This window comes from Ammodytes marinus (assembly GCF_949987685.1).
Source record: "Ammodytes marinus genome assembly, chromosome: 11".
Classification (NCBI taxonomy): Eukaryota; Metazoa; Chordata; class Actinopteri; order Uranoscopiformes; family Ammodytidae; genus Ammodytes; species Ammodytes marinus.
Window position 1 is genome coordinate 11,469,282 of NC_137215.1, and position 14,661 is coordinate 11,483,942.

At 40.8% G+C, this 14,661-nt stretch overlaps 1 protein-coding gene across 1 annotated transcript in view; it reads left to right on the forward strand.

The window, feature by feature from the left end:
* The first annotated feature begins 8,940 nt into the window (after positions 1-8,940).
* Positions 8,941-14,661, forward strand: part of arid5b (AT-rich interaction domain 5B) — a 79,340-nt gene continuing 73,619 nt past the window's right edge. Inside the window, exons 1-2 of the mRNA XM_080036897.1 lie at positions 8,941-8,978; positions 9,315-9,569. Of these exons, the coding sequence (XP_079893023.1) occupies positions 8,958-8,978; positions 9,315-9,569 (276 nt within the window). The 5' untranslated portion in view covers positions 8,941-8,957. The remainder of the gene's footprint in view (positions 8,979-9,314; positions 9,570-14,661) is intronic.

Below are 14,661 nucleotides of genomic sequence, written 5' to 3' on the forward strand. Positions count from 1 at the left end.
TGCCGTTTCAAGCATTAGAATGGTGATATTAAGATAACTAAATACTAGAGGCATTTGAAACATATCAGGTTGTATTCAAAGCTGCAAACTGCCCTTGAAAAATGCATTTTGTAGTGTAGAAAGCCACTGTGCAGCTTTCATCAGTAGTTTGTGACCCACACAGCTATTCCTCCCTCAAGACTGGCTAATTAATAACTTGGCTATTATGTTACACTGTAAATGACCCCCTGTAATCCTGTATTATGTGGCTGTCACTGGCTCCATGTAATTGCTGTTGTATCCCAACAGGTGGCGCTTAATACCAAGGCTTCTTGGTGGAGAAGAGCAGCAAAACAGCTCTCAGCGTCACACCTTTGTTAGTCAACTTGGCATGTATGCTAATGGACATACAGGCACAGCAGACTCTGTAAAAAAGTAGTCGGGGATTGAAAATGTTTAGCAATTTTTCTAAGTGTGTGCCAATTTATTTATAGGGCTAGAAAAAATGCATTCACAGTTCGAGGGATATAACTCAGATTTTCCTAAAAGAAGAGCTCCTTTTAAGGGCAAAACCACAGAATCCATTCCTCCTTTGTTTATCCCTTTAATTTCATGGCATGTGTGGCTGCTATAAAGCCATGTCAGAAACAACACCAGTGGACTGTCTTGCGAATACAAACTTATTTTTTTTAGTACAGGTCATGGGTGAAGCAGGTGGCTAAATGGTTACAAAGCTCTGGCCTCCATTCTCTCCTCCCTTGTTGCAAAAAAAAACGTTTCAACTCAGGGCCCTGTAGAGTCACACATGTCAGGCATTTGCATTGGAGAAATTGGACTTAAATGGGTAACACATGACTCATTCAGTCTCAGCCCCAACAGCTGCAACAAGCCAAGCCGTTATTGGACAAATATGATTCGCCCTCAGAACAGAGTTTTTCCAATGTGGAATCTTTGACGTAAGCCGAAAAATAAAGAGATATTGAAGGGGATTTAGTGTGAAACATATTGGGTTACATTCAAATCATATCATGAGTATTCATTTTCCTTTCACCCGCTGGATTCTTCGTTTTTTCTCTGACCTTAACCTGACAACTGTTATGAATTCTGCATTAGCAATCAAAACAAAAGACCATTATGCAGCACGGTGCTGGCCCCCGGTTGCTACTTGGCTCACGTCCCCTGTACAGTAAACAGCCCACAGATGTTTTACATTGATATTAAGAACCTTAATTTGTCCTGTGCTGAAAAAGGCCAAGCAAAGCATGGGGATTAAGTTCTCAGCCATGTATCACACACACACAGCACAGAGAGCAATCTCATTTAGCTTGAGTGAAGTATGCAGAGAGTGGGTTTTGCATAGGTCATTAGTTGCCTCAAAATACCCCCCTGTCACCATAGCAACTTCAAGTGACTGCTAAATTGCCTTATAAAATGTGATAAATTATTAATGCCTATGGAGCTTTTTCCTCAAATGTGTGTACTCTGAACAAAATACTGTGTTTCCTTTCCCCGCGCTGCTGTAAAATGGAACAAATGAGCAGTTGTCGGTTACATTTCAAAATGTTGCCATTGTCTCTGTTTCTTTGAATAGGCTGATAGCTGTGTGTCCTGATTTGCAGATACATCATAGGGATTACAAAGATTACAGCAGTGTTACACACATGACAACTGGAGCTGTTATTCAAATGGTATACCTAACAGAACACACAATCTTGCAGACTGAATGCAATATGGCTGCATTGTCTGTACCCACACAGGTGGATATTTAGCATAAACATAATGCAGGACTCTCAGCACAGATGGATGGGTGACACACATGCCGTTGAATAATGAGATGAGAGATGTCTGGTGACATTTATGTCAGTTCTGTAACAAGTCGGTGTTTTGACAGAAAAGGCAGTGGTGATGCATTACACAGATGGTGCGAGCCGAGGCCAATGACTTCAGAGTCAATGATGGTTTGGTTTAATAAACTGACATAAATGTTTGAAAGGCAAAGGCTGAGATTCTGTTTTTTCTCTGTGTGAATCTATTCCTGAGTTGAAGGTGACACTGTGACCTCTTTGTTTTAAAAATAAAGCTTTTTCTTTTTTTTTTAGATTAATTGGCCTGGCTCCCTCCCTGACCTGTTCTGAAACCATCCATAACTCAATCTAACAAAATGCCTTTTCAATCACTCTCATCTTTTATAGTTATACCCATCAGACATTTACATAAATACATTATTCATGGTCCTAATCCAGTTTCAGATGGGGAGATATAAAATGTGACTGTGTGTGTGTGTCTGTGCGTGCACACGTATGCCTGCCTGTGTGTGTGTGTGTGTGTGTGTGTGTGTCCTGATGTGTATGCAGATGGCAGGGGAACGAAGCAGCCAGTTTTGTTTGTGGTTTGCACATTTCCGATTCAGCTGAGCACTCTCCATCAATGAGGCACATTTACATTTGCCGCGGCAGTAATAACCTAAAACCCATATTGATGTTAACACTTGTATACCCTCAAATTCACGTTGCCCTGCCGCATGATTACATTTGTGTGACGCTTAATAAAATTACTCACTTGACATTATTAAACAATTGAGCCGTAATAGTGGCCCATGAATGTGAAAATAGTGTTTTGCAGGCAATTAGTTCATTGTCGTGGCAGTCATTCAGAGTGAGCCAACCAATGTTTGCCTTATTAATAAAACACCTATAAATATATGGCATTAGCTATATGATCAATGGCCACAGCCATGAACTGATTCAATAATTGGTTTGTTGGAAATGAAGGACTTCAGTGTTGAATGTTGTAATTGAAAAGATGGATTGCAGAGAACATAAATTATGCACAAAGCATACTGAGCTACGGTAGCTCAGATGTGATATTAGATTAAACAAAAAGAGAGAAATGTATTTTTCCCTTGAACAGTTCACTGCATGTGGTAACTCCTTTTGATGTTCTGAAGATACACTGCATCACAGATATTTATGAGCTAAGTCAGTTAATATGCAGCCTACAGCACACCGGCTGACACCTGCAAATGTACACAGAAATGCCCTCAAATAGCCCTCCATATCGCATTGAAACTCTGATTAAAAGTGATCCCTTCGATAAACTAATTGGATTTCTTGCATCTGTGTAATCCACTGTAGGTGGACTCACATGTGATTGAATGGAGAGAAATGTAACACCACATTATAATGAGTCTAAGAGGCTAAAATTAGCCCGCCAACAGCACTCAGATCTCCAGTTACCTTTCGTAAAGTCACGCCGGAGACGGGGGCCATTGTCATGTGTTTACAGAGGCACAATGACCCAGGTGTAAGGTGACTATTTAAACGTGTTCCTGTGGACAAATTTACCTGATGGATTTTTAATGTCACAGGGCTTTCCATTGATGATAGATGGATACCCACTCACTGGGTAATGCAATTGTGCATGTGGAATGAGTAAGACACAGAGTGTGCTGCCCTAATTTTTCAGAAGCTTGTTTTAGACATGTGTAGATTTTTATAATGCCTGGCAATGCCATTAAATATGTGTATCCTAATATCATATTGAAAGCTTTCACTGTAAGTAACAGTGATGTTTGGTCATTTACGTTTATGCTGCTGAATAAGTCGGATTCAAGGCTTTTTCCCTTTATTAGATGTTAATGTAGTGAATGAAAAGTACCTTAACGTACCTTAAAGCTATTGTGCGTAACTTCTGTTGCCCCCGTGAGGAATTTTGAGTAATTACAACAATATATTCATCTACATAAGGTACGCCTTTTATGATCACACATAGATTTTATACCTTCTGTTGCACGTCCAGGTCTTTTCTTGGCAGACGACTCAACAACTGAAGAATTTTTTGGGAACATCTTCGGTTTTTCTGAGCTCCTGCAATAGCGTCAGGGGGTGACACTATTTTTGAATGGTGCCATAATGAGAAATACAGAGAGTTATATGGAGCTGATTATCAGCATTCATTTATATGAATAAGTTACGCACTATGGCTTTAGGCACAATAGCTCATGTGGACGTTGCTAATCTGAACATTGGTAGCTATGCAGCTTCTGCCCACAGGTTGCGTCAACATAGGGAATACTTGCTGATCCCATTACTTTCTTCTGGGTGGGACCATCAAATGATTGATTTGAATGTGTCTCTGATGATTTTTCTATCTGTATCCCTGTGGTGGTTAAACTGTCAATATTATTTAAAGCCATTCTAACTTAAATTCATACTCATCATTAAGGCATGTAAACATATGGTCAGAATTATGTAGCTATTTTAATGGATTTTGAATTGCTTTGCTGTGGTTGAAACTGTAACCTCCAGCTTTCTATTTTGAGGTGACTTTCCAACCACTTTTGTGGCTCCCTGCTGAGGCTGTCTCATTATGTTGAATGTGGAACACCTGGGCTGAGAAAAAGAAAGGTTTTACCACTTATCCACTCATTGTATGTTTTCTGCTATAGGCAACAAATATTACAGTTTAAGCATCTGCTTGAAACATATTTATCCAGGGTTTTTCAAACCCATAGTAAGGCCTTTATAGTGCAGTCATTTGTGAATATTTATTTGTGGCTCCTTTGCTCACTCATGTAGTCAACACACAGTAGGGGTAAGCCCCGTTCAGTGTCAGAGAGAACAAACTTGCGAGCAGTGACTGCAAAAGGGTTAGGGTTAGCCCACATGTGAAGCTAGACTTAAAGGAGCTGTAAGCGGAATGGTTCTTTTAGCTGACTTCCTGTCAGTTACTGCAGTTAGCAGTCCCCTCGCTCGTCCCTACGTCACCACATTAATGCATTGCGGTCTTCAAGCAGCAAGTTATCTAGCATAATTTCGGATCCATAAGTGTGATAAAACTGGATAAACATGATAAAAACCATCAAAACAGACATTGGGAAGGATTTTTACCTGCTCCGCCATTGCAGGCGCATACACATTCACTCATCTGTTGCTCTGGCGTGCACCGGCAGTGAGACCATGGAGTGTATATAGTATATATGAGTGAGACGAGTGACGGTTTGTAGCATTCTCTCTCCTGATTGGATAAAAAAATTGGGATACTACAACATTTTAATTGGGCTATTACTGTAAATCAGAATGACTTGGAGACCTGTGATATGACGTCCGCACTCTGTTGAAGTGATTGCTGTAAGAATATGGAGTGATATAACACATATATTAACACAAATAAACCGCTCACTTCACTTTTAAAGGGTTGTACTTTCAGATTTACTAAAGGAGATATGAGCTGCCGTTTATCAGTTGTACAACTATAGAGCAATTTAATTCTTACCAGTCTGCAAGAATTTAATGTTAAGCTGTTTAATGTGGCTTTATGGTATATTTCTTAAGCAGCTTATTTGTCTACAGAATAATGTAGAGCAAGTATTCCTTTCATTTGTGTCCATTAATTCACTCTTTCCATGTGCCACTGAGGCTAAACCATATAATGATATCTTATTGATTACCTTTGTTATATCATATCCAACCAAAACAATATGTTAAGATAAAAAGTAGCAAAGGAGATGGTAAATTTAGATTTTTATACTCAACATGTGTATTGTGTAGCATGTGCAGCCTCTCTCTCTTGCTCTCTCCATCCCTATACACAGACGTCTGATGTTTTCTCAATAAAGATGTCTCACCATAAGGCTCCGTTCACGTCAATATCTACATCACAATGTTGCAGTGGCTGCTGGGCCCTCATGCTGTTGACAAGCAAACACTTGCCCTCGCGCTGTTGACAAGCAAACACTTGCAATTGCCAGATAAGAGCTCGAGTGGTGCCATTGATTAACCAAGGACTTCATTATAGTGGCTGCCATTAACAATGCAGCCCCATTGATTCAGCCACAGAAATGGTTGGTAGAGAAATTGGGAAAGATAACACTAAAGAGCCGGGGTTTATATCAGATTCACTGCAGGATCCCAACACTGCTGCAGCCGCATGTAAGACAATGAGCCTCTGTGTAATCCACCTTTTACTCCAGAGCGAAGCATTAAAACTGGTACTTAAAATATCTGAGTGTCACAGAACGTTGCCTCAGCTATTTTAGTTTTAATAGATTATGTTCCACTGCTTTGAATAGCGGGCAGTGGAGAGATGCACTGATGGAACAACTGGGATAACAAAAAATCTGAACTGGTTTGATATTATATAGGCCAAGTTCTGTTGAACACTATTGATTTAGGATTGAAAATCATTATGAGCTTTGAAGATGTGGCTCCTTGGTCATTTGTTGTTTATAGTCTAGCCTAATATACACCGTTTTTTACCCTTTTAGTATTTTTTCTAGTTTGGTATTATTTTTAGCCTTTTTATTTATTAGATTTCTGTAACCTTACCTTTTCATTTGGATAACTCGCCTGCAATCAACGGAAACATTTAGTGCTATATCATTTTCCGCCAGTAGATGGCGATAGTGGCTGAGATATGTGAGCGACGTGCGCTGCCGCTGTAGTTACGATTACACAAACAAGAAATCTACAGCAAAACTATGAAGATTGCCACTCTGTGTCTAATGTTTCCTTGTATTGCAGGTAAGCATAGTACATAATAAGCAGTATATTTACGTTAATATTTTCATTTGTACAGTGACGTGATTTTGTGTTTTCTCATTCGTTAAAAGTTACGTCCCCCTAGTTTGTTAAATGTTGGCCACTGGTTAGCTGACGGGAGCTAATGAGGCTAAGCTAACCGAGACACACAAGGTGACTGCGTAGTATGAACGTGACCATGCCATTATGTTGATGCAGTCTATGCAAATTAATTGCTATGTTTTATTCCGTTGTATTATTGTACTAGCATACTGTACGCGTTAGGTTCACAATTTACATTGGTAAGAATTGTGTTAAAGGTTCAGTAAGCGAAATGGTACTTTTAACTAACTTCCAGTCAGTGACTGCAGTTAGCAGTCCCCTCCCTCGTCCCTACGTCACCACATAATGCACTGTGGTCTTCAAGCAGCGAGTTATCTAGCATCATCTCAGACCCATAAGTGCGATAAAATATGATTAAAACCATCAAAACAGACATTGGGAAGGATTTGTACCTGCTCCGCCATTATAGGCGCATAAACAATCACCCCTCTGTCGCTCTCTGCGCGTGCACTGGCAGTGAGATGTAGCATGCTGGTTTGTAGCATTCTCTCTTTTGATTGGGTATCAGGTTGTGGGATACCCGAAAAGTGTATTAGCCAATTACATGGAGAGCGGGTGATAGAGAACTGTTATGAAGCGCGCACACTATAAGTGATCATGTAGAGCGATTTAACACATATTAACGATATCGTTCACTTCACCTGCATAGCTTTACTAATTTCACACAAACAATAAATCCGTATAACAGAAGGACAGCAAAACTATGAAGTGTCTCAAACACTTTACTTGCTGTAGTTTGGTCTGGCTTTGCGAGACTACAAACAGTGTCTATAATATGTTGTTTTGTTGTAGCCTATTGCAGGTGATGAAAGTGGGAATTTGAGTATAAATAAATATATCACCTTACAACAGAACAAACCTCCCCCCTTATTCAGTGTAGGCCTATAACAATGACCCTGTTATTTATAATCAGCCCATGTAGCCTATTTACTTACGATAACTAATTCTGAGCAGCATCAGAACTAGAGTATGCAAACATGTCCCTTCGGCAGAAAGGGAAAATACTTTACTGGATGTGAATCAATGCGCCTATTTACTTTACTTTGCTCAATTCAAGGGAGAAAAAAAGCGCATTGCGTAATACTGTACTTGAAATAGCCGATGTCAGAAGGAGGCCTATGTCGCTGTTGGGTTGCATGCTCTGTGATGAGTAGTCGATAAATGCAGGGCAAAGGGTGGACGACGGTGGAGAAACAGCACAGCGCTGTGGACTGAGCCGGTAGTACATCCTCAACTCAGGAATAATTCCAGACAGCCGATAAAATACAGCTGACACATTCAGCAGCGGAGACAGAGAGGACAATGAGTCCACAGATTACAAAAAAACAATAAAAAACGAAAAGTTTGTGTTATTGCTGAAAAATATTATAGCTGTTAATTAATAATTACTCGTGTTTTATTGGTCTCCTAATATCCTTGCACTCCGCCTGTGTTTATAGTAGGCTAATACATATTTGTCAACATAATTATATAAGAGGCTTCGATTGAGAAAATGCGATAACAAGTGTTAAAATGCAACCCCCTGTCTTCACAAGGTCAGCGCAGCGTTCTGGGATGATTTATGTCTGGATAATGGTCCGCCTCGTGAATTCTGTCTCGTGACGCCCCGCTTTGTAACTCGGCCAATTTTTTTTGTCTTTTCATGCTCGCCTCAAAAATATTTATAAAGGCCATTATTTTCTCAGCATTAAGAGCCAGCCTGCGCGCCGGAGCCATAGTAACGCATTGCAAGTTCCGCTTAAAGCGAAGCCGGCACCTCACGGGTCCCCACATTGCCTTTTGAGGAATCATTTGATAGCCCTATTAACTTTCATGTAACATTGTTTCTTGAAGGCATCCACAGCAAGCGCCTCAGTGTCATTACTGTGAGAAATGTGCTTTCATACTGAACGTCTTTTACGGAAGTCCTGGAAGGCACATAGTCTGAGAAAAACCCACAAACACAGAATATGAAAAACAAATACATTTTCTGCTGACAAATTTTCTTCTCGAACGATGTTTAATACTTTAACATACAACTACTACTCATTGTTGATTAAAAATTCTTCATATTTGTATAGTTATATGTTAATATTGCATCCCAAAAACCGATTACGCTTTATATAAATTTGGCAGAAAATGAATATCACATATTTACTTAAATAAATTAATACTCAGTTTTACATAATATCACTTGCAGTACATTTAAAGCCAAATATATATTTTTACGATTCCTTACCGACTGAAAGACGATGGTTTAAACTATACAGGAATATGTCCCTTGCAGGACCTGCGGCAATCCATTCAAGCCAGCAAGTTTGGAGAGCGTGTTGAGTTTAATCAATTCATAACGTCGAGATGGAGCCGAACTCACTGAAGGTAACGTTTGTTATCAACCGTCGATTTATTTTATTTTCGCATTGCGCTAATCGCACACCTACTGTAAACTGTACTCACGTGCCTAATCCACCAAAACTTTGACACATTGAATTTAGTATGACCACATCTGTGTCATATGTTGAACGTCTAAAAATAGTTACATGATAGGCGTCTAATTGTGTGCAGAAAACTGCGATATCCTAATCTGATATTTCCCGATCGTGCGTAATTACGCAGGGATGTTTGAAATGTTTGTGTCCACTTAGCTACGATTTGTTTGCCAAATGACTTGATAAGCCATTCATTAATTTACCCATTTGTTTTTTCCCTCTACAGTGGGTGGGCTCGTCTTGCGGTTTACATGGACCATATATATTCTATAAAGCCTTTAAATTTCACCGGGACGGCAAACCGAGGATTCTTTCCCTCGGAGACTTTTTCTTCGTCAGATGTAAACCGGAGGATCCTATTTGCATAGCGGAGCTTCAGCTGCTCTGGGAAGAAAGAACAAGCAAGCAACTTTTATCAAGCTCCAAACTTTATTTTCTACCCGAGGATACTCCCCAGGGAAGGACAGTCAGCCATGGAGAGGTAGGAATATTAATGACGTGGGAGAATATGTCTGAAAATGATCGCTCTTTTTTTCGTGTTTTTGCTCCCTGTTCTTCCTTGTTCGCGTGATTTGTTTTTATTATTTAACAGCATCTTTACTGCATTAAGTGTTAGAGTGGATATGTGTATAGTCTCTGTTGGCAGGCATTCATAAACCCATGTGTTGATAGTGACATCGGTTTATCCGAGCATCAAAGGATTGACCTACAGCGGTATTTGTTCTCTAGTTTTACTTTAGCCTATTTGCCTATTGTGGTTTCAACTGCTGAATGTGCACTTGTCCAGCTGCGCTCAATAAGGCTGCCGCTGCGCTCTATGGGGTTAATTGTGTTATAAAGGGGAAAATCCGCCAGAATCCTTTGCCTAGGCTCTTGTCATTTCATTTCTTGATAAAAGCGTGTCAAATACTGACATATGGGCGGAAATTGCGAAACGGTAATGAATGCATGGGGTCAACCTGCGGCTCAGATCGGTCGCTACGATAGTTATTAGATATTTTGCAACGGCCGTCTGATGTTGAAAGAGGCACGGCGAGTCATATAGCGTGGCAGAGCAAAGCCAGCGCTGACACGTTTTTGTTTTAACTACTCTCCAAGCTTTGCATAATTTTCCATGTGGACATTTCCATCCTCAACAATGCGATATTGTCGGCTCGCATTTTGAGGCAGCCTCTGTGTTACATTACGCTGCTGTTGTTGGCACAGACAAGCAATATTTATGATTGACTGTGGCCATATGTGGCTGCTTGTGATCCGGTTACATCGTAACAGTGAATGGCATTACTGTGAGTTTATCTCATCGGCTATAAAACAAACGGTTTGTTGTTTTCTCCCCGATAGTCAGCGACAACAGCACTTTAATTACAACTCTGCTTTTGATAAACCCTCGGCTGGATGGAAATGATTCTTTGCTGCTGTTATATTGTTTATAGGGAAGGACAAAGCCGTGTTTGTACTCGACTCTTCCGCTGATGGTTTACTTACATTCTTTCCTCTTGAGTAATAGAGTGGCTATCACATTTCCCTTTCATGCAAAAGGTGACTATTTATGGCTTGCTGCTTAGACAAGCCATCATCTTTGTGGCAGGATTCTTGTATAAACGGGTATCCTCGGCTGAAACCCTCTCGCTTTAGCCTTTAACACGCTGCAATTATTCAGTAATTACTTTGAGTGCATGCATCGCAGATTTTGAGGCCACACTTGCGCAACGACACATCAGCTCCGCCCCTTTTCCCAAATACTTATTTGCATTGCAAAGTGCTTACATTCCAGTCCATTGGCTGTATCTGTGAGAAATATCACATTAATGAACTAGCAAGGAGGACTGCACTGCCAATGCAAATCAAATCTCAAAGAATCTGGGACACAAATCCAAACGTAGAATGATAGAATCTCTGTTTAGTTTTTTGTATTTGAGTAAAAATAAGGAATAAAAAGCCAACTTCCCCTTCATAAATTATGCAGCAACTTGCATCACAGCACACAACCCTGCAAACACTAGAGACAAATGCACTTGCTTTGAAGTTGCAGTCTGATTATAGAATAAGCCAGTTGATGAAATAATAAAAATATTTTTTTGGGGGGGATGTTATTTTTAATTGCAATGTAGTTGCCTGCAGGCTGACCTCAATTAAAGGGCTTGTCAAACCTCCTGCTCTCAGCAAACCGGACGACTTACTGTATATTACACAGTGGAAATTGCCCTGACAACTTCAAGTCAGTTTATGACCTTCACTGAGCCCATTCAGAATCTCGCTGACTTTGCCCCATAACACTAATCTGCGCTGCATGAGTCAGCTAGGAGCGCTTACAGATGCAAGCAGTATTCCCCAAAAAACAAACAGAAGTTAGGGCTAAAAACCAGCCTCACAAAGAGCCATGATATTTGAAACTCAATGGCTGTTGAATTCTGCGCCAGAGCGATGCACGTGTGAAAAGATTATTTGTTTTTAAAAATGTAAACAAGAGGAGTCCATGTTTAGGTCCGGAGTTTGTGAACCTCACATGAGTCACATTTCTTTGGAAATCTAGTATTAAGAATATAAAGAAAGATAAATGTGTGTGTTTAGACTTCCGGCCGAGTTGTAAATCTGTAATGGACTGGCTGAATCAGGAGTGGAAATTAGCCGAGTGACTCATACAGATATAAACCTGATAACAAAACAGTTCTCAGGAAGTGTGCTATTCTCTCTCACTAAATGAGCAGCGGCAGCACATGTGAGGTAAAAGCCACAGCTTGGTGTCATTCAGGCTCATGGCATTTATTCTTAGATCTCATTCGATGTGTTACTCTTGCATATTTTCCCACGCAACGTAAAACAGAAACAGCGGTTGAGGTTTTGACATGTAAACAGCCAGCGTTGCTCCGCTCACACCCCCTTTTTCTCTTGTGAGATCACTCCTCATGTCTGGCAGTTGGCTATTATCTTAATCCTGGAGCCAATATCCTCCAAAATTCCAAAAGGCGGGACTTTTTTTTTATGACCCCCCCCCCCCCCCCCACAAAAGCATTACATTGGACAAGCTCACTGGAATTGGATTACTGATTCACTTGTGTTCTCAGGCAGCGCCGAGGTATGATGTAATTTCCTGGTTATTTCTCAGGTATTTGTTTGCTCTTGCAGCTCTCTCCTGCGCTGTGTTTGCGGTGTGTTGCTGTGCTTGTGCAGTGACAAGAGGAACCAACCCATGACCTACTGTGCTTGTTTTTCTTCTGTCATAGGGGTTGGAGGTCAATTCCTTTTAAACACAGCCAGCTTTAAAGCCAGTCCCGCTCTGGCTGGAAATAGAAATAATGATTCATTGAATAAACCATGCCTCTCAGCGCCGGTGTTTGCTCAATAGTTGATAAACAGAACCGGACAAAAATTAATTAATCTATTTGTGTTGAGTTAATTATTAAGTCCATATGTGGAGGAAGCTCTGTTTTTCAATCCATCTCGGGCCTGACAAGCAGTGTTTACCCCCACCAGTTGAGCCCCGCTTGCTCTTTAAACAGGCTTTGTGTCGAGTTGCTCACCCATTATGACAAACCCTCCATTGGGGCCTCTGCTCTATTTGTCTGCCTGCAGACTGCCACCGACTAAACAGTCACATGTGTTTTTAAAAACTCATTGAGTGACACATTATTTCTTCTTCTCCTGGTGGCACCGTGGACCGACTGATGTACTTTCTTGTTTTTTGGACTCCAACATTTCCGGAGGGGTTGTTGTTGTTCGACATGTGTAGATAACGGCTCACCCCACACAACACCCACTCATTGTAAACTCTGCTTCAGGCGCTTAATTGCTTATGCTTATCTTTCACTATATATCCCACTTTAGTGCGAATGCAGCAAGGCAATCTTAATGGGAATTCACAACCGCAGAGAATATTTCTGGATCATGTTATATTAATGTGCTATTATCATCACCTCTGATTTCATCTGACCTCCTCTATTCTGTCCCTCTAGCTGACAAGGCCTTGGCACACACACACACACACACACACACACACACACACACACACATACTCGCACACATACACACACAGTGACAGGCTGGGGACTGCAGCAGTAGGCCAGTATTGATTGCTGTGGAAAACACTTTGGCATGCATCCAGAGCCTTTTCTTCAGTGCATGGCAGTAGTCCATGCATGTGTTTCAGTGCTTGGAAAGCCAGCTTGTAGGGAAATTAGATTGTATTCATTTGCTGCTTCTTTGATTTTTCCTAAGGGAAAAACCCTGAATGGGTAATTCAGGCATCTGGGATGCTAGTTGAATTAAGTGTAAGTGGCTTAGATATGCGACCAGCATTTTGATGGATAAGGTCGTTCTGCTGAATGACTGGAGTGTAAATTTGATATGGCACATTTTTACAGTGATCTTTTTAGAAACGTCTATACTGCTGCCTTGTCTTGGCCAGTCTGTCTGTGCATTATACCAAATCTCCCCATTCACACAACAATGGCAGGAATTTAGAGTTGGGGGGGGGGGGGGGCATGCTTGTGTGGCGTGCACGGCGTGCGCGGTGTGCACGCGTGCGTGTGCCTCCTCCTGCCGCAGAACAAGTCATTAACTCTGAACACTGCCCTCCAGTGAATTCCTCACCATTGCTGAAATAGCATGTAAATTATTACCAGCTTTTTAGGATAGTGTAATTTAAAACCTTTAAAATGGAATAGCCTGGACTTCAAAGGCTATATAAAAAAGAAACCTCACTAACATTTCCTCTTTCTCGTCCTTTTACAATCCTCTGATTCTTTTCACATAACTGTTTTGTGTCTTTACCGCTTAAGTAATGATATGTTAGAGCAGCGCCCGGTTTGTCAACACACAAGAGCCTTTTGGTGCTCTTTAGTGCAGGTTTTTTCCCACATTGTCATTGACTAACCACTTGAACAGGCAAACATTTGCCTTGATGCATGACTCCAGTGCCCCCAGCTACAGTGGATCGTTATTATAACCTTTGAGGAGAATGCAGCCACAGACGAGAACCTCTTGCTCAATATTCCAACCGATATTTTTCATTCTCAACTACTTCTTCCTAAGATGGAGCATGTGGACTCATCAGGCCCTCTTTTTTTCGTCCATGTGTGTATTTGCTAAAATAAAAAAAGAGCTCACAGAATCAGTGATTCAAGGGGAGCTGGCGCAGCTTTTTTTGCGGTGTCACCTTACATGATGGATGCCTCACCCACTTTCAGGAAGGCTTTGAAAACTCCTGTTATCTTGCTATTTTTCTCTTTCATTATACCGCCAAAGAATGCTAAGTTGATATATCACCCCAGCTCATGTAAGAGCAATCTCCTAATGGAATCAGTGAATAAAAGATGAGTTCAGAACCCTGCAGATATTGCAGCATCTTTTATGAATATGAATACACTGCATGCATTAAGTGGCAGAACATTATGTACAATAATTCTCACCTTTTTAAATGTTGCACTTTGAGCCGTTTCTTAGTCTTAAGGGCAGTAACAAAAAAAACCTATTCTAATTCAATTGTCCCAGGCTTACTCCCCAAAGCTCCCTTTTTTAATTCCCAGATAAGTTTGTTTTGGGACACTGAAGCCAAGGTCAGCCACAGGGAGGGC